This window comes from Tenrec ecaudatus, chromosome 11 (genome assembly GCF_050624435.1).
Source record: "Tenrec ecaudatus isolate mTenEca1 chromosome 11, mTenEca1.hap1, whole genome shotgun sequence".
NCBI lineage: Eukaryota > Metazoa > Chordata > Mammalia > Afrosoricida > Tenrecidae > Tenrec > Tenrec ecaudatus.
In genome coordinates, this window is record NC_134540.1 from 117,966,562 (window position 1) to 117,994,342 (window position 27,781).

Below are 27,781 nucleotides of genomic sequence, written 5' to 3' on the forward strand. Positions count from 1 at the left end.
CTCTCCCTCCTCCCCACCGCCCCCACTTTGTCATTGGAAGACACGGCTGATAGAAATAGGTTATGGTAAACTCATGAATAGCTACATCTTTAAGTATTTAAAAGTATGTATTTGCAAGGACTTTATAAAGAGCCGAGGTTATGTGTTTTAGCCCTAAAAATCAAATTGGCGGCAAGCCGCGACTCTTCCTTGCCTCAAACTACTGGAAACTACATCTCCCAGCATGCTCTGCAGGTGGTTTGACCTAATCACAAATAGCCCCGTTGGGCAACAAGGATGGTTGGCTTTGACTGGACTTATTTTTGCTGTAAATTTCTATCCCTTTGGACAACTATTTAGAATTTAAAAAATTTATAGCTACCAAACCTTCTTTTGAACTGGATGGTTTCCACGGAGGCAGGCGCATTGTTTTCTCTCAGTCGATGTGGGGCGGGGAAAGCGTTTCCGGAGAGCTCGGGAATAGGAGGGAATGTTGACCAGAGAGCACCTGCGACTGTTCACAGGAGCAGGAACTCGACTCGAACTGAGTCTGCGAGGAGCCGGATCTTAACGGAAGGATTGCCAGTGGAAGATGGAGGAGTCTGAGGATGGTGGGCAGTCGCTGGCCCCGGTTTACATCTACAGTCCTGAGTATGTCAGGATGTGCGACTCCTTGTCGAAAGTCCCCAAACGGGTGAGAAAGTTGGGGACGAAAAATCGTGGGCTTTTTGGTGGAGGCGGGCGGCAATGGAGGCAGTCGACCGGGCAGAGGGGGTGGGGGTGTGGCGGCTTTTGGAAGCGCCGAGGATTTTAGAGTTTGGGAAGATCTTCGTGACAAATTTGTGAAGTAATATTGGGTGGAGGAAGTGTTCTCCGAGAGCAGCGTTTATCGGCGGGGTGCCAAAGGACAGGTGGGGTGGGGGGCACAAGGGAGAGGTTGGCACAGAGAGGATGGTGTGGCTTTACTTGAGAATCTCCGAAGTCGTATGGAAGAAGTTGGAGGAGAAAAATTAATTAAGGTCTGGTGTTTTCGCTTTAGCCATTTAGGTAATACCTATATTGTCTAAAGTGTAGGTTCAAGAGTATGAGAACATAGGATTGTGCTCAATTACACTTTCAAGAGAAATTAAGCACAGATTATTTTCTGCCTTTTTTTTGCATGCTGCTTTTTTTTTTAGGCCAGTATGGTACATTCTCTGATTGAAGCATACGCGCTGCATAAGCAAATGAGGTAAGTTATTTTCTTGAGCATAGTCTTTTTTCTCATATGTTTGAAATGAACTTGCTTATCACTAAAGACTCCTAAATGCAATTTTACTTTCCCTCCTTTTTTTAAGCCACTCAGACCAATAGTTAGATCTGAGGGGTAAGGAATCTGGAGTGTTTTTTTGTTTTGTTTTAAGGCTGTGACCCTTTGCTCTTGCTTTTATTTATTTACGTATATATTTATTTTGGCTTATAAGAAGCATGTTATATATAGTTGCTAATAAATGAAATCAATAATAAATATCCCGTTAAACCTTCCATGAATGTGACTTTCTCTTTTTCCCTTCTGTCTGTCCTCCCTTTATAATTTCCTTTCCCTCCTCTCTCCCTGCCCCTGCCCCCACCCCTATTCCTGGGGGAGGCACCGTCTTCGGAGTCTTATCTTTTAGGGTAAAGCTCACTCTTCCTGTAATAATGGTGTCATTAATTTTTTATCTGTTTTAAGAGTGGCTAACTTTGCTAAGCACAATGTTCTCTAGCGTTGCCCTTGGGTGTTCACAGGAGTCGTCTTTTTAAATTGTATGCGTGAAACAGTTTGTTTATTCACACCTCTGTAATTAGTGTTTTGGATTGTTTCCATGCTCTTTGCTAGTGTGGAAATTGCTGCAGTAGACATAGTGCGTAGATGTCTGTTTGTGCTTTATTCTTTATTTTTTTACGGTGCATGCCCAGTAGAGAGATTGCAAGATCATCAGGTAATTGCATTTGCATTTGTTTCAGGAAGAACAATGCTCGTTTCCCTGGTGGTTGCATAATTCTACAGTCCCATCAGCAATGTATGAGGGTTCCAATCTCTCTGCATCCCTTCTTTATTATTTTGTGTTTTATTGATTGATAGAAGTGTCGGTGTGAGGTGTTTTCTCATTGTTTTAATCTGTATTTCTCTTATTGCTAATAAACATGAACATTTTTCAGAGGGTTGCTGTCAGCCTCTATGTCATCTTTGGTAAATTGTCAGGGTGGTCAATTTTTGTTTGGGTTATTTGTATTTTTCTTCTTAAGATGTTGTAGTTTTCTGTAAATTTTGGAGATTAGCCCTTTATTTGATGTGTCATTAGTAATTTTTCCCCCCAATACGTGGCTTCTTTTTTTTAACTTTCGATGTGCATAAATGTCATTGTTTTAGGAGGCCCCAGCCCTTTATTTTGTCTTCTGTAGTGTGGCTATTTTTCATTACGTTTGGTAGTGTGTTTATGCCTGGCATTAGGGCCCTTAAGCATGTCCCTATTTTTCATTGATGGTTTTTATGGTTGTGTGTTTTATATTTAGGTCTTTGATTCATCTTGAGTTTGTTTTTGTATATAATGTGAGGTGTGAGACCTGTTTCATTTTTTTCCCAAACCATTCTATTAGGAGCTAAGCCAGACATCACACCATTCTGTAGTTCAATCATATCACGCAGTGTTGTAAAATCGCTACCACAATCAGTTTCAAAACATTTTCTTCCTTGAACTCTTTGATATCAGCTCTGCTTTTGGAAGCGGCCATCTAGCTCAGAAGCAACAAAGCACACATGGAAGAATCACACCAGCCTGTGCGATCATGAGGTGTTGAAGGGATCAGGTATAAGGCATCATCAGAACAAAAAAGTGTTACCATAGTGAATGAGGGGAGAGTGCAGAGTGGAGACCCAAACCTCATTTGTCGGCCACTGGAGATCCCTTTGCAGCGGGGTCTAGGGGAGAAGACGAGCCAGTCAAGTTGCAATGTAGCACCGATGAAAAATACAACTTTTCTCTAGTTCCTAAATGCTTCTCCCCTCCCCACCACCCCGCACTATCATGATCCGAATTCTGGCTAGACCAGAGGATGTACACTAGTACAGGTAGGAACTGAAAACACAGGGAATCCAGGGCGGATGATCCCTTCAGGACCAATAGTGTGAGTGGCGATACCGGGAGGGTGGAGGGAGGGTGGGTTGGAAAGGGGGAACCAATTACAAGGGTCTACTTGTGACCTCCTCCCTGGGCAACGAACAACAGAAAAGTGGGTGAAGGGAGACGTTGAACAGGGCAAGATATGACAAAATAATAATTTATAAATTATCAAGGGTTCATGAGGGAAGGGGGAGAATAAAATGAGGAGCTGATGCCAGGGGCTTAAGTGGCGAGCAAATGTTTTGAGAATGATGAGGGCAATGAATGTACAAATGTGCTTTACACAATTGATGTTTGTATGGATTGTGATAAAAGTTGTATGAGCCCCTAACAAAACAATTAAAAAAATATGTGCAGTGTGCATAGGAATTTGTTCATAGTTTTTTTTTTAAAACTATAATCCAGCCCTTCAATGGGTCTGAGGGACAGTGAACTGGCCTCCTGTTTAGAAAGTTTGAGGACCTCTGCCCTAGACACTTATCTTTTAATAGCTGAGCACCATCCGCCTTCTTCACCACATTTGCTTATGCACCCATTTTGTCTTCAGGGATTGTACCAGGAGGGTGGGCATCACAGAATGACAGAACAAAGTGTTCTTGTATTGAGGAAGGGTATGAGCTGAGGCCTGAAGTCCATCCACTACTTCAGTGTATTATTTATAAAAATATGTACATAGGCCAATACTTCTATTTTTATGGATTAATGTATTTACATATGGACACATCTATGCTTATGCCTCTGTCCATAGCTTTTGCTTCCTAGATAATTCTTCTGTTTCTTTTTACCTTCCTTCTGCCTCATCATGCTTGTCCTACTTCTGCCTCATAGTACTTCCTCTTAGCTAGATTGCTGCTGCTCTAACACCCCCAGGATCTCTATATCCTCCTGTTGTTGGTTTTAATTCCCTAGTTGTTCCTCTGTCTATGGCGTTGTTTGCTCACACTATCCTTCCCCCGCCCCCTTCCCCTGCCCCCTTCTCCCCCCAGGTCCCTCCGGGACTGTTGGTCCCATTGCTTTCTCCTCAAGCTTTCTCCTCAAGACAGGTCCCATGCCTGTCTTATGTAAGTGGGCATACCAACAATGGCATTGACCAAACAAAAAGATAACAAAAGATTGAAAAAAGAAAAGAAGAAAAACAGGAAAAACATACATACTTCCAGGTCTTTCCACTGACCTTTATGACTCCCCATTGGTCCTGGGGGAATTCCAGGATTTGCCACTCCTAGCCTGAAGTCTATTTTGGTAGCTCATTAGGGGCTTTGCTTCAGTTGCTGATCTGTTGTGTTCCTTTCTTGATTTGCCCCACTGTGGGGGGTTCAGACCGCACTACCTCCTTGCCACATGTCCCCAGTATTGTCCTCTATTGCAGTATGCTCCAGTAAGGGACAACATGTTATGAGCTGTTGTCGGCCCTACAGACATCTCTGTGTTTTAGCAGCTCCATGCAGGAACGTCATCCTCGGGGCTTGGTGTGCCGATAATGGGGTCTAGACCGACTATCCCTTTATCTTTTTATTTTTCAGTTTGCTTCCATGTGGACGTGATGTGCCGGCCCCTCACCTCACCTGTAGGTTTAGTGTGGTCTGTTGCACATACATTTAGGGAGGGGGTCAGTTTGGCTCTGGTTGGGGCTGGCCCTGTAGCCCAATCTTCTCATGTATTCCTGCTTGCGGTTACATTGCTCTCATGGTTTGGTGTGTTCAGGCATTGTTTGAAGCCATCTATGTATTTGGCAAACATAAAAATTATATGCTTTCCATTAAAGTTATTTACCATTTCCCAAAACCTTTATGACAAACCAGAAAGCATAGCAAAGATGTCCTATTTCTTTACTGTTAAGTTGGGAGATATTTATTAATAGTGACTTTGATTTTTGATATTTATTAAATAAATAGAAAAGTAGTAGAAATTGGAGCTATTGGATCTGGGAACATGGTCCAAGAAACTAAAAAAAAAAATCACCTCTGATGATATAGACATTTTTTTCTTGAAGTATGGATCTTATTTTTTTCAATAGTTTTATTGACATATAATTCACATATCATACATTAATATTTATAGTTCACTAATATTAAAGAGTTGTATAATTATTGCTACAATCAGTTCTAGAACTTTGTTTCCTTTTTACACTCATTATTCTCCCCATTTCCCTCCAAACTCCTTTCCTATATCCTCAGTAAGCTATTAATCCCTTAACTCAGTTACTGTTCCCATAGATTTACCTACCCGGGGTTTCATAAACTGGAAAACATGCAAAATAAAAAAGGAGCTACAATAATAACAAAGTAAACTAGTGAAAAACTCCAGTAAAAAAGAAAGGAAGTATTAAAAACTATGACAACTTTCAAATGGGTCAAACAGTAGATCAAATGATGAGGTCTTACATCTTAAGTTTCCAGTGCTCTCTAAGAGCAAGGCTATTCACATCCCTGGACTCTGGTCAGAAGGGCTCACTGGAGACTCACTCCATGTGGGGGCCTTGCAGATGAATTTTGGGATCTCATTGTCATCCATAGCCTTCTGCAAATTGTGTATTCACAATTTAAGCCCTGATAACTTTCACTCCTTTAGATTTCGATTTTCTTGCTTAGTCTTTGAATCACACAGACTGCTGTGCTTCTTCCATGTAGACTTAGTTGATGCCTCACTTAGATGGCTGCTTGATTGAAGACTCCAGATGCTATTCTTTTTTTAAAGCTGGACACCATCTAGTTTCTTCACCACACTTTGCTATAGCAACTATACCTTCTGTGAGGGTGAGCATTCAGCAGGACCTCATTATAAGAACTAATTATCCTTAGATTGGGGGTAGAATTAAGTGTGAGACCAAATGGATTTTATTTTTGAGATTGAACTACAGTAATATACATTTGAGGTTGAATTACAGGATTTCTTCTGGCCTTCTTGATGCTAGTAGTAGGCTATAAACAACAGTATATCCCATGGCTGTCATGTATATTTTAAATTTTAGCTAGCCTGACCTTGTGGGTTTCTCAGAGTGTAAATCTTTTTTTTTTCTTTTAAAAAATCATTGTATTGGGGGCTCGTACAGCTCATCACAATACATACATGCATCCATTGTGTCAAGCATATATGTACATCTGTTGCCATCCACATTCTCAAAACAGTTGCTTTCTACTTGAGCCCTTGGTATCAGTTCCTCATTTTTCCCCTCTCCTCGCTCCCTCATGAACCCTTGATAAGTTATAAATCATTATTATTTTGTCACATCTTACACCATCTAAAGTCTCCCTTCACCCCTTCTCTACTGGGAGGAGGTTATATGTAGATCCTTGTAATCTGTTCCCCCTTTCTCCCTATAAACAGTTGAGGGTTTATTTGTTGTCCTTCATGAGTGCTTTCCAGTCGAGTCTGGTGCGGTGCCATGCCCTGGCCCCACATCTATCCCTGGGGACTTCATTGCTTTGCTCCCCCTGCTGCTCTGCTGCATGCCACCAGAGGCTGGCTTTGCTGTAGTGACTCAGGGCGGGCACAATTCCCGCCGTGTGTCTCTAGTGTCCTCCCCATTGGTGCTATGGGACAATGAAGATGCTGTGTTCTGTGATGAGGCTGGCCTGGTGGTCGTCTTTTTGCATTGCTGCTCTGAGCAGAAACATTGTCCTCAGGACTTGGTCAGCCAGGATGCGCTTCACTATTTTTTCCCCTGCCCCCCTCATTGGCTCCTGTGTGCTCTAATTAGACAGTTCCCTCTCCTTGAGCTTTAGCTTCAGTGCTGTCCTCTGAAGTTAATTCTTATGAGGGGGAAGGTGCTGTATACTCAGTTGGTAATGGGGCCGGCCCCTCAGGCCTCTCTATCGGTTCCCTGCTTCATGTCAGTGTGTTGTGTTCTTGTTTTGGAGCTCCGGGTTGAAGTCTGGTCCCTCTTTCCCTGTGGAGACATAATCAGCACCCTCCCCCTGTGTGGGTTAGTGCCCTGTTCCCCAGGCTACCCATGTCTTCCCCCCCCTCCTTTTTAGTGGGTTACCATATGCTATCCATAGCATTACTAATACTACATTTCTGGAAGGCACGTTGTACCATGTCTTCTGGAATGTCTTTCCATGCATCTCAAACCCACTTTGCTATTAACTCTATGGCAGGCTTCATGAGATTTCCTCCTTTTGTTAGTCAGGCTTGACCAGATGACATCCATTCGTACCACTGACCCGTGTATAAGCCGAACATCAGTTTTTCAGCACATTTTTGTGCTGAAAACTTGGCTTACACACGAGTATATACGGTATGTAATCCCTGAGCCAAGATTCTCAAGTTTGTCCCAATGCCCTCATTAATGGCCCTAATAGTTGTACCTCAAGGTCTGTGATCCATCTTGAGTTTATTCTCGTGTATGGAGTGAGGTAAGGGTCTTGCTTCATTTTTCTGGAGCTATGTATCAATTTTTCCAGCACCATGGAATGAAGAAGGCATCCACTTTCCATTTGATCTTTTGGGGGCCCCTTAATAAAGATTAGTTGTCCTTATGCTGATGATTTTATTTCTGGGTTTTCAATCCTTTTACATTGGTCTGAATATCTATCATTACACCAATACTATGGTGTTTTGACCACTGTGGCTGTATAGTCTATATTAATGTCGGTTAAAGCAAGCCCTCCCACTTTGTCCTTCTTGAGCAGTTCTCTGCTAATTCGAGGTTTCTTCCTTCTCCATATGAAGTTGGTAATCTGTTTTTCCAACTCTTTGAAGAAGCATGCTGCAATTTGGATTGGGATAACATTTAACTTATATAGTGCTTTAGGTAGAATTTACATCTTTACAATATTGAGTCTACTGATCCACGAGCATAGGATCTCCTTCCATTTGTTGAGGTCACGCTTATTGTTGAGGTTGGTTTGTTTTAATAGTGTTTTGTAGTTTTTGTCGAACACATCTTTTGTTTTTTGAGTTAGGTATATCCCTAGATATTTCAATGTGTGTTTGGCTATTGTGAAGGGTACCCCTTTTTTTGATCCCCTCTTCTGTGGCCTTGTCCGATGTGGACAGTATTGCAATAAACTTCTGTTTGTTGATCTTGTAACCTGATAGGCATATTCCTCTATTGCTTCCAGTACTCCTCTTGTGGAACTTTTAGGATTTTCCATATATAAAATCATATTATCTGTGAATAACGATGATTTCACTTCTTCCTTCCTCAGACAAATAACTTTGATGTCCTTTCTTTTCCTCCAGTACGATGTTAATGGGGACAAGGAACATCCTTGCCTAGTTCCCTTTTTCAGAAGAATTGATCTTGTCTTTTCTCCATTGACTACCACAGTGGCTGTTGGTTTTTATATATATAGCTTCTATTATATTGAGGAATTTTCCTTCCATTCCTAGCTTATTGAGTGTCTTAAACATGATTTGGTGTTGGATGTTGGCGAATGCTATTTCTGCATCTATCGATATTATGTGGTTCTTATACTTTTTCATTTCAGTGTGGCTTATAATACTACTAATGGTCTTTCGTATACTGAACCATCCCTGCATCCCTGGTATGAATCCTGCTTGGTCATGGTGAATTATTTGTTGTATATATTTTTGTATTCTCTTGGCGAGTATTTTGTTGAGGATTTTGCATCAATATTCATTAGGGAAATTGGTCTGTAGTTCTCAGTTCTTGTGGGATCCTTGCCCAGTTTAGGTATCAGAGTTATACTAGCTTCATAGAAGAAATTTGGGAGTTTGCCATCTTTTTTTATGTTCTGGAAGAGTTTGTGTAGGATTGGTGTCAGTTCTTCCCTGTATGCTTGATAGAAGTCTCCTGTAAACCCATCTGGTCCAGGTGATTTTTGTTTGGTAATCCCTTGATAACCTTGTCTGTTTCTTCTATTGATAAGGGTCTGTTGAGGTTCTTGACGGCCAGTAGTGATAATCTAGGGAAGAATTGTTTTTCCAAGAATTTGTCCATGTTTTTGAATTCATTGGAGTACAGTCCTTCATAGTACTGTGTAAATATCCTTTGATTTCACTGTGTTCCATTGTAATATCTACTCTTTCACCCCTCATCCTTGCTGTTAAAATGTGTTCCTTTCTTTCTTTGGTCAAATTTGTGAGAGGTTTGTCTATTTGGTATATCCTTTCGAAGAACCAACTTTTAACAGCATTGATTCCCCCCCCCCCCCCATAGTTTTCTTATTTTCTCTCTCCTGAATCTCAGATCTACTTTTTATGATTTATTTTCTTTTGCTATTAGTTGTATTATCTTGTTGACTCTGCTCTATTTGCTGTAAATGTTGTGCCAGTGTATCTGTCATAAGCCTCTCCTCCTTATGTGAGCATGTAACTATGAGACTTTCTCTGATGACTGCCTTTGCTGTGTCCCATAAGTTTTAGTATGTCATGTTTTCATTCTCATTGGTTTCTAGAAATTTCCTAATTTCATCTCTGATCTGAACCAGTGTATACTCCTTTTGCAATAGAGTTATTCATTCTTCAATTTTTTCCCTTGATTTCTTTATCTTCCTTTTGTTGATTTCCAATATTATCACACAGTGGTCAGAGAGAGAGGTCTGTGTGGTATCCATGTGCTTAAATTTATGTAGATTCGACTTACGCCCTAGCATGTGGTCCTCTTGAATATATGCCATGTGGGCTTGAAAAGAATGTGATTGTTTTTGTATTTGGGTGGAGAGCTCTGTAAATATCTATCAGGTCAAATTGTCTTATTTTAGTGTTTAGATCTTTAGCCTCCTTGTTGAGCTTCTTTCCCAGTGATCTTTCTCAGAGAGCAGTGTATTGAAGTCAACTACCATAATTGTTGAGGCTGTAATTTCTTTTTTCATCTTTTGGAGCGTTTGATTGAAATATTCTGCTGAACACTTGTTTGGTGAGTAAATGTTTAGAATGCATAGTAGTTCTTTGTGTACTGTTACCTTGAGCATTATATAGTGTCCCTTGTCCTTTGAGGTCAATTTTATGTGAGATTAGGATCGCAACCCCTGCTTTTTTGAATTGTTGTTTGCGTGGTATGTTTTTCTCTAGCCTTTGATTCCCAGCCTATTTTTGTCTGTAATCTTGAGATGTGACTCCTGTAGGCAGCAGATGGAGGGATTGTGTTTTCTAAGCCAGTCTGTTAGTCTCTATCTCTTAAAGCCTGAGTTCAATCCATTGATATTCAGGGTTATTACATCTATTTGTGGACTCTGTAATATCATTTTATCCCTCTTATGTTGGGTGTTTTCTTACCTCCATTTCTTTTCCATGGGTTGTGCATATGTGTGTTAGTGGTTCATTCTTGCCTTCTTTCCATTGTTGAACCTGTGTTATCTAGGGAGCTGTTTTCCGTTTGGTGGTCTCTGGTTGGAGTTCTTCTGTGGGATGGTCTCTTGCATGTGCTTGGTGAGCGTTGTTCTTCTGCCCATACTGGGTTGGCGAGGATCTTTTGTAGTGCTGGGTTCCTTTTAGCATATTCTTTGAGACTTTCCTTGTCCAGGAAGACTCTCACTTCTCCATCAATTTTGATAGCTAATTTGGCAAGATAGAGTATTCTTGGGTTTGCAGTATTTTCCTGCAATTTTCTGAATATGCTGCTCCATTGTCTGCTCTTTTTATAGTGTCTGCTGATAGATCTGAGCATATTCTTATCTGCTTGCCTTTATATATGGTTGCCAGTTTTTCCCTAGCTGCTCTTACAATTTTCCCCTTTTCCTCATAGTTAAACAACTTTATGTCGTGGTGCCTTCTTTTTGGGATTCTGTCTAGCTGGTATTCTTTCGGCCACCTGGATAGTTGCCTGGTTTTCATTCTTTAAGCTAGGGAAAATTTCCTCCAAGCATTCCATCACTATTTTGGATGTTGGCTTCATTGATGTGCATTCCTCCGGCAAGCCAATAGTTCTGATGTTGTTCCTTCTCATAGCGTCAGACATAGCTCTGAGGTTTTCTTCAGCTTCTCTGATGGGCCTGTGAGACTTTTTCTCATGTTTATTAAATTCTTCTTGAGAATCCTCTAGGTCACTGGTGAGGTTCTCTGCCTCCTCCATATCTGGGCGAAGTCCGTGAGTTTGCTGTTAGTTTTTGTTATCTCGCCCTTTAACTCCTGTATTTCCCTTTGGTGCATGGCCTTTATTTTCTCTATCATTTTCTCCTTTTTCTATAATGCTTCCCTCATGTCCTGTATAGCTCCAAGCAGCATCCTGAAGATTTCTTTCTGTGGTAGGTCCAGGTGGTCTTCTGGCATTGGATTTTGTTTCTCTTTTCTTGTTGAAACTGTTGTAGCAGCTTGCTGGTGTTTGGTCGATTTATTGGAACTAGGTACCATTTTCCCAGGTGTCTCAGAGCCCTGGGCTCTCTCTTTGGGAGGTTGGTACTGGTGTTTCAGCAGGCTGCTTTTAGCCAACTTCCTTGTAAGGTTGTGTTTCACCTTTGTCCTGCTGGGGTTTCCCTCTCCCCTTGAACTACGGTTTGTGCTCCAGCCACCTTCAGGTCTCCTTAGGGGCTGTTGTTTGCAGCTATGCACACTGCGGTCTGATAAAAAGTGTTGACTCAAGTGAAGAGGAACATATTTTGGGGATGGGTTGGGGATTGGGTGATCTACTTCTGGCTAGGAGTACTTCCCACAGGTAGGCGGGTGGGAGGGGGGGCCGCTACTGGTGTGCTGATCCATTGCTTGGAGCACAGAGGGTGGGGTGGATTGAGCAGGGAGAAGGGAGAATGCAGTAGGCAAGTCCCAAAGGCCTGGGTCCCTATGCTACAACTGCAGAAAATGCTGCCAGACTTGTGTCCGCTCCCTGGCATGCCTGAAACGGTGTGGCAGGATGGGAACCTCTGTGTGTGCGTGTGCATTGCATGTATGTATGGTGGGGGGAAGAAAGCCAGGGAGGGAGCTGGATGGCCGATTTGTGAGGAGCGCAGAGATGGGGTGGGCACCTTTGGGTTGAGACCTCTGGGAGTGGAGGCAGTTTGATTGGCGGTTTGTGGGAGCACAAAGGCATGGCAGCATCATCTGCCATCTACCTGATTATGCTGTGGCGCCAGGGCACGAGCCTCCCAGGAGGAGGCGGGGATCGTCTGGCTGGCTGGTCAGCAAGGGGTGCCCAGATGGGGCATGAATCTCTGCAGGGGGGCGATATACCGGCTGGAGCACCCACATGGGACCCCGGGCATCATGGGCAGAGTAGGGGGTACTAGCTGGTGATTCTGCACAGAGCGCCGAGGCAGGGCAGCTGCCTCTGCAATGCTCCTGGCTGCCCTGTGGTGCCAGCAGAGTGGGCACTCTGAGCATCACGCAAGAGACCACGGGTGTCCGCTTCTGCTTCAGAGAAGTACTCTGAGTTGTCTTGGGAATCGACAGACAGACTTGATACCCCTACTAGGCCCCTAAATTTCGCCACTCACTGAGTTCTGGATGTGAGCTACCTGTATGGCAGCCGTCTTCCCCCGACTCTCTGTGAGTGTAAATCTTGAAGGGAGTAGAAAGCCTCATCTTTCTCCTGGTGGTTTTTCATTGCCAACCTTTCACTTAGCAACCTAGTATGTAACCCACTATGCCACCATGACTCTGGACCTAAATGGCAAGGGCTAGAGAACGTAATGACAGTAGTGAGGCCAGGAAGAGGAAATGTGGGACAGACAGGGGTAAAAAAATCCAAACTGCTGTAATAGAATTGATTCAGACTCTTAGTGATCCTGTAGGACAGAGTAGAACATCTATTTGGGATTTCTGAGATTTGGGGTATGAACTTGTTATCAGTTCAGTGCATAACCCACTATACAACCAGGGCTCCTAGTGGTAGGGAGTGGTAAATTTTGTTGTTAGGTGAACTCCCTTTATTCTCTCACTTAATCCTGTTTATTACTGCTTGTGAGTTTAACGGATTCTGAGTGAAGCCTGGTTATAATCTTTCTGTTCCTTCTCTTGGAAACAGACGTGAGAGAACAAGTAAAGGGACTTTTACATTTTATTTTGCCTATCTTTTATCCCTTAATATTAATAATGATAGGGATACATAAAGCATATTCATATGTTGTTGTATAATCTCCATATGCATCTCATAATGTATCCCCATTTTACAGATGAGTTAATTTGAGCTGCAGAGTGGTCAAATAGCTCACCTAAGGTTATTGAGCTAGTAAATATAGAGCTGGAACAAGAACCGAAGTGAAAAATTATCAGAAAGCATTATAATGGCCACTTAGGAATGAAAGTATTTCAAATGAAAATGAAAGCATTTCCGCCTATGGGTTTGCCATTAAAGCTGTAACTTTCAGGATAGGGCAAGATATGACAAAATAACGAGGTATAAATTACCAAGGGCATATGAGGGAGGGGGGAATGGGGAGGGAGGGGGGGAAAAAAAGAGGACCTGATGCAAGGGGCTTAAGTGGAGAGCAAATGCCTTGAGAATGATTGGGGCAGGGAATGTATGGATGTGCTTTATACAATTGATGTATGTATATGTATGGATTGTGGTAAGAGTTGTTTGAGTCCCTAATAAAATGTAAAAGAAGAAAAGAGAAAAAAATGATTAGGGCAAAGACTGTACAGATGTGCTTTATACAATTGATGTATGTATATGTATGAACTGTGAAAAGAATTGTATCAGCCCCAATAAATTGTTAAAATAAATAAATTAATTAATTAATTAAAAAAAGCTGTAACTTGTGGAGCACAAGTTTTCTGATGCATATTTAAAATTTTTATTTTAAGTATGAATATTCTTTCGTTTTTACCTACCTATGAACTCAAAAGGAAAACCAATCCCCTTATTGTTCACATTGTGAGTACATTAACATGATGTGAGGAAGTATAGATTATATAGTGCGATAGAAAAACACATTGTGCGTATCACTTCAGCTTACTGAAATCAGAATCTGAGAGTTGTATTTTCTGCTCAGATTGCTGACTCCTTTACAACTTTTAACATAATCTGGGTCTGCCTCATTCACATTCCTTTGTTTTCTCTGTTGTTGTTAGGATTGTTAAGCCCAAAGTGGCGTCCATGGAGGAGATGGCCTCCTTTCATACAGATGCCTATCTGCAGCATCTCCAGATGGTCAGCCAAGATGGTGATGATGACCACCCCGACTCCATAGAATATGGGCTAGGTAAGGTTCTAATGAGACAATGACTAACAAGACAATGATGAGAGGTAGAACACTTTCATCTATAGATTGTAACTAGTTAATTATTTATAATTTGTATTGTGATTTTTAATAAATCTCCAGTTAAATAATGTGTTAATCATTAATCTCTTGGTTTAGCTACGTAACATCATTTGAGAAAACGGTATGGGTTTTGTGAAACTGAGTGATGGATTAGATGGGGGAAAGTCTTTCAATGGTTTAGGCCCTGATAAACCATAAAAAAAAAAAATGAAACCCAAACTATACTGCCATTGAGTTCATTCTGATTCATAGCAACCCTATAGGACATAATAGAACTTCCCCTTTACGTTTCTGAAACTAAATCTCCATGGGAGTAGAAAGCCTCATCTTTTTCTTGTGGAGCCTCTGGTGGTTTCAAACTGCTGACCTTACTATTATGTTAGCAGCTCCAAACATAACCACCAGGACCCTTGTTAGGCTCTAATTGTGGTGTCTATATCTAGTCTGATTGTGTATGTGCTGACTTGGATGTCCTTGAATACAGGTTTATGGCCTAGCTAAATTTTCTACTGTATCCTTTATTAAACAACTACATTTAAAAAACTAAATGGCTATCACCATGGTTTAGTAGAAAGCACACTGGACTGAGAATCAAGAAACCTCAGTTGCAGACCTGACTCTCTGCTATGTAAGCAAGAGATACCATTTCTCAGGCCTCAATTTCTTCACCTATTGGTTATGACTAGTTAACGTGTAAGGTTTTTTTTCTCTCAAGCTCTAATATTTTAAAAATCCTTTTCCTATTATTAGAATGTTTCTGTCTCAGTTGCAGCTCATGCCAGCGCAGTCACTTTTCGGTAAATTGTCTCATCTCAAACACATTTTCCTTGTTGTAAAATTCATTTCTTACAAAGTAATCTGATTCTTGCCCTAAGGTTATGACTGCCCAGCCACTGAAGGGATATTTGACTGTGCAGCAGCTGTAGGAGGAGCTACAATCACAGCTACCCAATGCCTGATTGATGGAAAGAGCAAAATAGCAATTAACTGGTCTGGAGGGTGGCATCATGCAAAGAAGTAAGAAAATTGCTTTCCTACTTTCTGACTGTACCTGAATCAATTTTCCTGTTATGTACAAGGGGGTACTCTTCCCCCAAAATGAAAACTTTTTTCAAGCTATGTATTTAAATTTTTTACAAAACAACCTTATCACCTTCAAACTACCCTCCATTATACTTAATACATTTGTCAAATCTGCAATTCCATTCTTGGAAATATTTTTCAAACTCGTGTTTGGATGGCTGACTGTACCTCCCTTGTTTTTTTCTTCACTTTTTCTAACTTCATCAAATTGCTGTCCTTTCATGTCCCTCTTTATTCTTGGAAACAAAAAGAAGTCACATGGAGCAAGGCCACGTGAGAGTAAGGTGCGTGGGGCAAGAGAGGCATGCTAGTTTGTTTGTTTTTTTTTTTTTTTTTTGACAAAAACTGGCCTATTGAGATGGCTGCATGAGCAGGTGCATTGTCGTGGTGGCAAAACCAGTCACCTGTCTGCCACAAATCAGGCCTTTTTTTGGTCGCACACTGTTCTGCAATGTGAAAACTTGATTAACCTGGTGGAACAAACTCCCAAGTGCACTATGAGTTGACAGACACCCAGAACAAAGTTTGTCATCAATCAACATTGCACCTTTTTTTAAACGAGAAAACTACTCATCTTGAGTTTTTCCCACAGCACTCCTTTTGTTAGCTGTGTTCAACATCACAACAGTTTTTGCAGCAATTTTCCTGAGCAGAAAGCAAAATTTCACAGCTGTACACTGTTCTCTTAAATCGGCCATCCCCCCAAAATGAAAGATTCAAGCAAAACTGCTTTCACACACAAAAAATTCACTGTGACTAGAGAACGTTCCCAGGCAATGCCACTGGGTGTATTAAGTGCGAGTTGCTCCATGCTCACCTGGCGGGGGGTGGAGGGATGAGCACTATGAAAAAATGAGTACTACAAAAGCTCTTGGTTTTGGGGGGTACCTCCTCGTAAAAGCTTATGCTTATTTTATTGACATCTGCTGAGAGATTTGTATGTATTAGGCATCCTGAAGAGATACAAATGGAAATAGAAGGTGACTAATAACAGCATAGTAGAAAGAATACTATACTATTGAAAGTCAAGATAACCGGGTTCTAAGCCTAGTTTTACTCATAACAAGGTAACTTACTTTGTAGGCCTCAATTTTTCATCAGTGAAATGGGCAGTGTGAAGGATAACTGCACAATCTCTAAACTCCTCTTCACCTTTCTGAAAATTTCCTGGGGATATTTCACTTGAGGAACATTAGCAAGATAAGAATAAGTAGGGAACAACATCAATAATGGTATCAGTTGAATACCTGTGTGAACTGAAGAGATTTAGCAGTAGAAAAAAGTCTTATAAGTACTAGTTTTGAGATCGTTCATGAAAGAAGTTGCAAACATTTTCAAATAGAGAATTGATGAGAATAGTTCGAAATTGGAAGACTGAAGAATCAAGAAGCAAACGTACGCTTCCATCTCTAAAGAAAGTAGTAACCTAGAAATGAGCAATTCTCTAAGGAGAAAGCTATTCTTAGGTATTGCTTGGGATTAGAGGAAAAAGTCTTCATAGAGGTTTATATTAACATTTCAAGCAGTAATACTCTTGAGAAGGCCTTTTTAGTACTCAGCATCTTTTCTGATATGTCTGTAGTATTTAACGAATGTTGGAAGAAAAGGATTTTAAAAACAATTTATCAGTGTGCTGTCTGAATGAAATGATTCCAGACAAACTGAAACCCTTGATAATGTTCTTTTCTCCTTTTATCGTACTGTTGTTTATATGTCCAGTTCTGAGGATTTTGGTTTTCTTAAAATTGAATTGTAATCCGTACTTAAGTTCTTCTTTTTTAAAAAAATCATTTTATTGGGGGCTCATACAATTCTTTTTTTAAAAAACAATTTATTAGGGACTCATACAACTCTTATCACATCAATTGTATAAAGCACATCTGTACATTCTTTGCCCTAATCATTTTGATCTTAATCAGCAAGTGCTTTAAGTCCTCCTCATTTTCAGCAAGCCAGATTGTGTCATCTGCATACTGCAGGTTGTTGATAAATCTTCCTCGACTCCTGCTGCTGTGTACTTCTTCATATAGACCAGCTTCTCAAATTATTTGGTCAGCTTACAGATTGAATAAGAATTGTGAAAGTATACTACCCTGACAGACCTCTTCTGATTTTAAACCTCTCAGTTCTTTTCAAACTACTTACCTTTTGGGATTCACATTCTTCTGAATATTAACCATAGTTTGTTAGGGTTCACATAGGTGAATGCCTTTGCATATTCAATAAAACACAAGAAACACTTTTCTTGTGGTCTCTGCTTTTAGCCTTGATCCATCTGACATCAGCAGTGATACTTCTTATGCCATGTCCTTCTGAATTTGGCTTGAATTTCTGGCAGTGTCCTATCGATGTACTATCAATGCAGCTGTTTTTGAATTATCAACATTTTACTTGCATGTGACATTAATATTGTTTGAAATTTTCTGTATGATTTCAAAAAGCAGCTCGAGAACCCAGGCATCAATGCAAAGAAGTAAGGAAACTGTGACTCTGTGGGGTCGCTGTTCTTCAAAATGGGCACAACACAAATACTGTAGTCAGTTGGCCAGGTAGCTATCTTTGAGTTTTCTTCAGTGCTTCATCACCTTGTTGAGACATTTCAATTTTTATTTTGTCAGTTACTATTCTGTCAAATACTGGAGCCTTGCTTTTTGGTAACACCCTCAGTACAGCTTGGACCATCAGTACCGTAGGTTCTTGATCATAGGTTACTACCTGATATGATTGAATGTCAACCAAATCTTTTTGGTACAGTGACTGTGTAATCCCTCCATCGTCTTTTGTTGTTTCCTGCATTATTCAATATTTTGTTCATGGAATCCTTCAATATTATAACTTGAGGCTTAAATGTTGTTTTCAGTTATTTCAACTTCATATATGTTGAGTGTATTCTTTTTTGGTTTTCTAAATTCAAGTCTTTGCACATTTTTTCATAGTAATTTGTCTTCTCGGGCTGCCTTTTGAAATTTTCTGTTCATCTCTTTTACTTCATCTTTTCTTCCATGGGCTGTAGCTATTCTGTGTTCAAGAGAAAGTTTGAGTCTCTTTTGACATTCATTTTGACTTTTTCTTTCTTGTGTTTTTAATGACCTTTTGTGGTCTTCATAAATGATGTTCTTGATGTCCTACCACAGCTCATCAGACCTTCTGTCACTAGTGTTCAGTGCAGCAAATCTATTCTTCAGATGTTGAAATTCAGCTGAGATATATTCAAGGTTGTATTTTGACTCTCATGGACTTGTTTTAATTTTCTTCACCTTCAACCTGAATTTACAAATGAGCAATTTGTTTCAATTGGTTCCACAACTGGCCTCCTTTTGATAGCTGATAATGAGCTTTCTTCATACTTTTTCCCCACAGATGTAGTCAGTTTGATTCCTTTGTATTCTGTTGCTGAACTGTATACATACAGTTGCTGTTTAAGTTGTTGAAAAAGGGTATTTGCAATGAAGAAGCCATTGGCCTTATAAAATTCTATCATATGATTTCCAGCGTTATTTCTATCCTATGGCCATGTTTTATAACTACTGTTCCTTCTTCATTGTTTAAACTTCTGCATTCCAATCACCTATCATTTGCAATCTATTTTCATTGCATGGTTGATCAATTTCAGGCTGAAGAATTTAGTAGAATCCCCCAGTTTCATCAACACTATCTGTAGTTGTTGGTGTGTAAATTTTAATATTATTTGTATTGACTAGATTTCCTTGTAGGCATATAGATATTATCCTATGACATCAGCATTATGCTTTAAGATAGATCCTGCAATTTCCTCTTTGATGAAGATTATGATACTATTCTTTTTGACCTTATTATTCCTGGTACAGTAAATTATGTGATTGTCAATCTCAAAATGGCCAATACCAGTACATTTCAGCTCACTAATGCTTAGGATATCAATTTTTTAGGATATCAATCTTTATGCATTCCATTTTCACTTTTGACATCTTATAGCTTTCCTAGATTCATACTTCATATATTCCAAGTTCTGATTATTAATAGCTATTTTCAGCTGTTTCTTTTGATTTTGAGCCATGCCTCAGCACATAAAGGTCCTGAAAGCTTTACTTCATCATCCACATCATTATGGTGGATTCTGTTTTGAGGAGGCAATACTTCAGTTGCATTTTAAGTGCCTTCCAACTAGAGGGGGTCATTTTCCATCACTATAAGCCACTGCTGTTCATAAGGTTTTCTGTAGCTAGCCCTCAGAATTGAACAGCCTCTTCCATTTTTGTGGTCTGTTCTTAGTCTGGAAGCTCTGCTGAAACATATTCATCTTGAGTGACCCTGTTGATATTTGAAATACCAGTGATGTGGTGCGTTTCAATATGTGTTGTAAGAGTTTCAATTTCCACATATCCTTGCCAACATTTCATATTTTCTGTTTGATTTTGTTTTTATCTCACCATAGTTATCCCAATGGGAGTGAAAACACATCTCATGTAGTTTATATTTGCACCTCTCTGGTGGCTAATAATATTAAACATCTTTTCATGTGTGTGTTGGTCATTGGAATATCCTTTTTGGTAAAGTGTTTATTCAAGTCATTTACCTATTTTATTTGTTTTCCTGTTAAGTTGTTTAAGTTTTACATATATATATGTTATTAGATTCTTAGTGGATATATAGTTCCCCCAAATATTCTACCAGTTAGTAGCTTGTCTTTTCATATTTTTGGTAACAGTTTTTTGGTGGATAAAATTTTGAAATTTTTATGATATCACATTCATTTATTTTTTGCCGTTTGCTATTTGTACATTTGTTATTTTATTAGTGAGTCTACTTTAAAAAAATAAGCCTGATGTGGTTGTTTCTGAATTTTTCTAAGAATTTATGGTTTTAGAATGCACAGTTAGGTCCTTACTGCATTGTAAATTTATTTTTGTGTTTGGCTTGAGGCATATTAAGTATTAAAGTTATATAGCATCAGTCTTCTGATGTGTTCTTCTTTTTAGATACTGTGTTGGTTTTTCTAACTCTTTTGCTTTCCAGGACCTCTGGTGGCACTGTCAAGTAAGTGTCGCACTGCCACACTCAGGGAAAAGTTAAGGCTGGTCTGCTCTCATAAAAATTTAGAGCCCTGGAAATTCTATAAAGGGTTGTTGTGAGTTGGAATCAACTCACTGACAGCGGGTTTTGGTTCCCTCTCTATATAACTTTAGAATTAGTTTGTTGATACCCACAAAATAATTTACTGGGGATTTGTGATTGCTTTGAATCTATGATCATTCTGGGAAGAACTTCCATGTTAAAAATATTGTCTTATCCATGAACATGGAATGTTGTTATATGCCATCAAGCCAATTTCTGACATATAGCAACCCAATATGCCAAAGTAGAACTGCCTCCATAGTTTTCTAGGCTGTAACCTTTGGAGGAGCAGATCTTTGTGTTAGCAGCCCAGTGTTCAACTACTGAGCCACCAGGGCTCTTTACCAAGAATAGTGCATGAGAAGTGATGTCAGTTGCAATCAGCTTGAGGGCACCCGTTATTGCTCTTGTTGCATGTGGGAGGAGGTGAAAGAAGAGGAAGATGACCAGGTTTCTGTTTAGCTTGTTTGGGTATGGCCCATACAAGCAAGCAATTCTTAACAATAGCTAATATATTTTAAGCTAAGTGCTAGTGACTTGCATTTTGCTCTTCTGTCCTCACAAGAACATTAGGAGGTTTGGTATTGTTACCCATTTTTCCATGATACAGAAATACTGAAAAACAATTTGTTCAGGATTTTTAGGTGGCAAAGTTGAGACTCAACACACAAGCAATCTGATTATTAATTCTGTGTGATTAGCCATTGCATATTCTACTACAATAAAAAGGAGTGGATGATGGTATGCAATGGAAGTAATACTCAGGTGAATTGGATATTCGGAGTTGTATATGGAGGTAGAAGCGGAAATAGAAATAAAAGTGTTATGGATATAACAAATGGTGGTATAAATTCTGAAAGTGGATGAGATTACTGAGGTGAAATAAAAAGAGTGAGGAGAAAGACAAATAAGAGAGTACAAAAAGAAAGATAAGAGAACACAGAACCCAAGGAAGCATTGATTTCTAATGGGCAAGCAGATGAAAAGACTAGGGAATTCAACTGAAAAGCAACAATTAAGAGTAGCTAGAGAGGTCTTGGAATGTCAAGATATCAAAAGCTTTTTAAAATACAGAGTTCTCAGAGATCCCATGTACTATCTGGTCAGTCCAGCTAGTTACTAAAGGATCAGTCATATTTGGCAATTAAGGTTAATGGTCTTTATAAGAGAACTTTGGAGAAAGTAATGAGTAGAAAGTAAAGAAATACCTAGGAAAGGATGACTGTTTTCCAGAGGTTTGAATGAGAAAGGAAAGAAGAGAGGTGTGGCCAAGAGAAATTAAAGGCTAAAGCATAGTTGACCCAGACCTTCATTCCTGAGAGACAAACCAGAGAACCCTTTCTAACACAATAGTGTTTGTATTATCCATTTGAAAATATTTAAGTACATTTAAAGGTTGAAAGGAAAATATTGGAAATGCATATGAGATGGATGAACAGTGCAGAGAAGACGACAGGAAAGAAGCAAGTAAAATGGCTTTGGGAGGATGGGACCCACCTCTTCTGAAGCCAGAGAAAAAGAAAGATGTGACAGAGGAGATTGAGTTGTCTGCTGTTCAGTTTCTGCCATATGTCCTCTTGTTTCTCTGTGGACAACTCCTGTTCTCCTATATGAAAGTAAGCCAAAAATGACGGCTAAAACCATCATAGAAGCTTTATTAATAAAAAACATAGAAATGCAAAGTTGTTGTTTCTGGACACATCTTCCATCTATGTCTGTATGTATGGAGGCATTGTTTCTGCTTCCTTAAACTTTCCCCAAAGAATTCTATACTGTTTGATTTACATTGTGAAGGAACTGCAGCTTTGGCATCCTTGAGAGACTCAAATTGTGTTCCTTTTCAATGTTATTTGAGTGTGGGAAACAAAAACAAATCTGAAAGGGCAAGATTAGAACTGTCTGGTGATCTCTTTCAGAGGAGTTGGCAGTGGTAGCCAAGCAACAATGTAGCCAAGCAACAATCTTCTGGTCTCAGGGTTGTCGAGGCTCTTTAGTCCCTTGGATTAATTGTTCCCATGCATTTGGATTTTCTTCACTCTTCTTTGTTCCATAGAGGAGAAGCCAAAGTTGCACCTTAGATGTGTGTCAGTGTGCCTCCTATAGGATATTCCTTTTTTCTACTGACTCTCTACGAAGCATGATAGGGACTGGTCTCTCCAGATAACTTGTCCAGATTACAAGAGATAAAATCTTGCCATTCTTGATTCTCAAGAGTATTTGTTCTTGCTGTTCATGATATATATTTAGTATTCTTTGCCAATGCCATATTTCAAAGTTATCAATTATTCATCAGGATTCCTTATGTATTGCCCAGGTTTCACATGCATATGAATGTCCTGAAAATACCATGGCTTGAGTCAGACCCACCTTAGCTTTCAAGACATTTTTGAATTTTAACATTTTAAAGAGGTCTTTTGCAGCAGATTGGTCCAATGCAGTATGCTGTTTGCTTTCTTGACTACTGCTTCCATGAGAATTGATTGTGGATCTAAGAAAAATGAAACCCTTTACAATATCAGTATTTCCCCCATTTATGTTGATGTTGCATATTGGTTGAATTGTGCTCATTGGTCCAGAGTCACTGTACTAAAAAGAATTAGATGACATCCAATCATTTAAGGAGGTGTACATGATCAAGAACGAATGGTATTGAAGGAAGAAGTCCAAACTACATTGAACTCTTTGGTGAAAAGCAAGGTTTCAGGAGTTGACAGAATTCTAATTGAGATATTGTAGCAAATGGATATAGTACTGGAAGCATTCACTAATCTAAGCTAATTAGAAGAGAACCATACGCATCATACATTCTTAGTACCCCCCAAAAGATGATACAATGGAATGTAGAAATTATTGAACAATATCATTGACATTGCACACAAGTAAAATTAGGCTCAAGATGATATAGAAACATTTGCAGCAATACATTGGCAGAGAACTGCCAAAAGTTCAAGTTAGATTCAGAAGAGGATATTTTATAATAGATATCATAGCTGATATTAGATGGATCTTGGCTGAAAATAGAACATACAAAGAAAAGATTTTGTCTATGTTTTATTATGTAAAAGCATTAAACACTGTGGATCATAAGTGATTTGGATAATATCAATACAATGGCCTTTTCCCAGGGGGATGATTAACACTGTTTTTCTTGGTTTTTATTTGGAGGGAGCAGTTGTTTGGGTGATTTGTTTTTTGTATTTGTTATAATGTAACCGCCAAAGTAAAGCAGAGCCGTTTGTAACCCATGGACAAGCAGATGGATTCTGGCTTCCCCTGTGATTCTAGCCCCAATCTGGGAACAGTTCTTATAACATGGCCCTGTTCGATACTTGCCGTCATGAAAAGATCACTGAAGATAAGGGTGTTACAGCAAAGTGTGGTTAAAAAAAAGCAGATGGTGCTCAGCTATCAATTGGAATAGTGTCTGGGTTCTTAAAGGCTTGTATTCAAACAGCCCTTTAATTGAGACATCAATTAAGTCCACTGGTCTGTGTGATTCAAAGATGATGATAACAGCATCCAAATATGATGAAGAGAAAAGTATCCGAGCTTAAATTGTGAACACCCAATTTATAGAAGGCTGTGGAGGAAATGAGAGCCCAGAGTCCATCTGCAGAGTATCTGGTCAGATTAAGCCTCTGGCAGATCCCTTCTAGCCAAAGGTGAGGAACTCAAACTGCTTTGCTAGCAGGCAGTGACAGTTTCTAATTTAAGGCAGTGGATTGAACCATGGTGTGATATGATACTTGATCAGTTGACCTCCCTCTTGAACCATTCTGAATTTGCTGTAGGCTCAAGTATTTCTTGCTTGTTCCATGATAGAATTTTTTTCTCTGGCTTTTAAAATATTGTCAGTAGTCTTTTCTTCCTTACTCTTTATTTTTGTTTTTATATTCTTATGATTTTCTTTCTGTTTCATTTTGTTTTATTGTTCTTGTTAGGTTCAGCACAGAAGGAGTGGATGCATAGAGACAATAACTGATAGAATGACTAATTGGGGATGGGGTGGGGTGGGGTGGACGAGGGTATTGAGGGAGCAAACAATGAATACAAGAGAGGGAAGGGAGCATTAGAACTGATTGTGATGATGTACATGTATATACAACTCTTTTAAAAAGTGATTTAATTATGGTGGTGTATGATTTGTGAATATTATATGAGGAAGACTTGAAAAATAAGAAAACAAACTTGAACAATGATTAGCAGAGATGAAGGAGGAAGAGTATTTTCTTAGCGGGCATTGAGTTTATGTTAATGGTGGTGGAATAATTTGGAAAAAAATCAGTATTGGTTGTACAACACAAAAAGTATAATTGATGACACTGAATTATACACATAGAAGTTGTTGAATTGGAGAATATTTAGTTGTGTATATTTTTACCACAATTAAAACAAATTAAACCATGAATAACAATGATTATAAGGAAGAAGAAAGTGCACTAAAATTGATTGTGGTACAACCAGAGGAAAGCTGAAGCAAAGGAAGGAGGAAGAACGGTACGGAGCACACCTGGGTCCACCAAGCTCAGAGGACGATAGCCCGGCTCGAAGGGCCCAATGTACAGAGAGGACCATATAGCTGGCCCCATGGCGAGATGCAACATCCTGCACTGACCCATGGCCCTACATGGGACAGCACCTGAGACACAGTGGGGGATGTGCGACTGAGCTGACCCCACCACACTGAGGCAAAACACTGGGGGCGTGCAATGGTGTGGCGGGGGAAGCAGAGCAAGGATGTCCCGAGGGAGTATAAAGAATGGACTTTGGGGCCAGGATGTGGCACCCCATCAGACTCATACAGAAAACACTCCTGAAGGTCAATAAACATACCTCGAACTACTAACAGGTGTTTTGGTTTTTTTGGCTTTTTTTTCTTTCTCTTCTTTTAAATTTTGTATGTTAGTGGCTTTTTTGTTTATCAGCGTGTTGGTGTTGCTGCTGTCGACGCCATGTTCTTATGTGCCACTTTGGTGCTTTCGAAGCCATCTGCATTTGTATGCACATATTACTATATCAGCAGGTCCACCTAGATAAGATAGGCTGGACAAACAATGTGAGAAGAAAATAGCGGGACCAACGGTCCCGGAAGAGGCACATGAAAGTGTGGGAGGTAGGGGAAGGGAGGAGGTGTTGGCCAACACAGGGACAGGGAACAACGAGTGGTTTAAAACTAGTGGACGGAGGGGATGGGAGGACTGGTAGGGAGTGACCAAGGGCAAGGTAACTGAAAGGAATTACTGAAACCAGAATGAAGGCTGAACATGGTAGTGGGACAGGAGGAAAGCGTAAGGAAATAGAGGAAAGGAGTAGGAGGCAAAGGACATACATAGAAGCCTAAATACAGACATGTACATATGTAAATATTTTTATAATTATGGGGAAAATAGACCTAGGTACATTATTTATAGGTTCAGTAGTAGGGTAGCAGATGGACATTGGGCCTCCTTGCGCATACTCCCTCAATACAATAGCACCTTGCTCAGGTCATTCCATGACACCCACCTTCCCGACATGATCGCTGAAGACAGATGTGTGCATTAGCAAATGTGGTGAAAAAAGCTGATGGTGCCCGGCTATCAAAAAGATATAGCATCTGGGGTCTTAAAGGTTTGAAGGCAAACAAGCGGCCATCTAGCTGAGAAGCAAAAAAGCCCACAGAGAAGAAGCACAAAAGCCTGTGTGATCACGAGATGTTGAAGGGATCAGATAACAGACACCAAAGAACAAAAACCATCATTGTGTGATCACCTTCTCCACATAAACGCTGAAGACGAATGTGTGCATAAGTAAGTGGTGAAGAAGGCTCATGGTGCCTGGCTATCGAGAGATATAGTGTCTGGGGTCTTAAAGGCTTGAAAGTAAACAAGCGGCCATCTATCCCAGAAGCAACAAAGCCCACATGGAAGCAGCATACCAAAGGATCATGAAGGGCTGAGGGGACCAGGTTTCCAGCAACAAAGGCGGGGGAAAAATTTGAGGGGAGTGCGTGATGGGAACCCAATGCCCATCTGTAGACCACTGGACATCCCTTGCAGAGGAGTAGTGGGGAGGAGATGAGTCACCCAGGGTTCAATGTAGCAATAATGAAACTCACAACCTTCCTCTAGTTCTTAAATGCTTCCTCCCAACTATCATGATCCCAATTCTACCTTGCAAACCTGGTTAATCCAAAGGATACACAGCGGTACAGATGGGAACTAGAAACACAGGGAATCTAGGACAGATGAACCTCTCAGGACCAGTGGTGAGAGTGGCGATACCGGGAGGGAAGGAGCGGTAGAAAGGGGGAACCAATCACAAGGCTCTACATAAAACCTCCTCTCTGGGGGATGGGCAACAGAGAAGTGGGTGAAGGGAGATGCCGGGCAGTGTAGGATAAGATAAAATAATAATTTATAAATTATAAAGGGTTCATGCGGGAGGGGAGAGTGGGAAGGGAGCGGGAGGACAAAAAGGTAAATGAGCTGATTCCAGGAACACAAGTGGAAGGCAAATTTTGAGAATGATGAGGGCAACGAATGTATAAGAGTGCTTTACTCAACTGATGTATGTATGGATTGTGATAAGAGTTGTGAGCCCCAATAAAATGATTTAAAATAAATAAGTAAAATGGATTGTGGTAATGATTGTACAACTCTTCTTGATATGATTGAACTATTGAATCACATGGTATATGGATGTAGTGCCAATAAAACTGTTAGAACAAAAGTGGATAGCATTGTGAATGATTGAAATCCCAGAACACCTATTTGAGTTCTCCCAGAAACTACTCATAGACCAATAGACAATTCTTCAAACAAAACTAGGGGATACTGCATGATTTAAAATCAGGAATGGTGGTGTAGCCTGTCATCGTACTTAAACAATGTGTGTGCTGTGCAGATGATTAGAGAAACTGGACTATGTGAAGAATATGATATCAGGATTGGAGGAAGACTAACTATCTGTAATATGCAGATGATACAACCTTGCTTGCTGAAAGCAAAGAGAAACACAGCTGTTGAAGATCAATGGCTACAGTCTTCAGTGTAATTGCACCTTAAAATATAAAATGTAAAAGCACTGGTTTGACACAGTGATGTTGGTACATGGGATCTTGGGAAATCTTCAACTTATTAAAAATCTTTTATTCATTTTTATTTTTTTTAAAGATCATTTTACTGAGGGCTCATAACAAGCCATACATCAATTGTATCAAGCACATTTGTACATGTTATCATCATTATTTTCTAAACATTTACTTTCTATTTGAGCCCTTGATATCAGCTCTTTCCCCATACCCCCGTCCTCCCCTCCCACCATCATTACTCCTTGATAAATTATTATTATTTTCATATCTTACACGCACTGCTGTCTCCCTTCCCTGATGGTTTC

At 39.9% G+C, this 27,781-nt stretch overlaps 1 protein-coding gene across 4 annotated transcripts in view; it reads left to right on the top strand.

The window, feature by feature from the left end:
* Positions 1-256: 256 nt before the first annotated feature.
* LOC142461503 (histone deacetylase 8-like) overlaps positions 257-27,781 on the top strand; it is a 51,446-nt gene continuing 23,921 nt past the window's right edge. The window contains exons 1-5 of one of the 4 annotated variants that reach the window (XM_075563518.1): positions 271-673; positions 1,158-1,210; positions 14,037-14,167; positions 15,103-15,244; positions 24,869-25,330. In XM_075563518.1, the coding sequence (XP_075419633.1) occupies positions 572-673; positions 1,158-1,210; positions 14,037-14,167; positions 15,103-15,244; positions 24,869-24,983 (543 nt within the window). In that variant the 5' untranslated portion in view covers positions 271-571 and the 3' untranslated portion in view covers positions 24,984-25,330. Of the gene's footprint in view, positions 674-1,157; positions 1,211-14,036; positions 14,168-15,102; positions 15,245-24,828; positions 26,786-27,781 lie in introns of those variants that run through there. The other 3 variants (XM_075563521.1, XM_075563520.1, XM_075563519.1) reach the window with 3 other exon arrangements.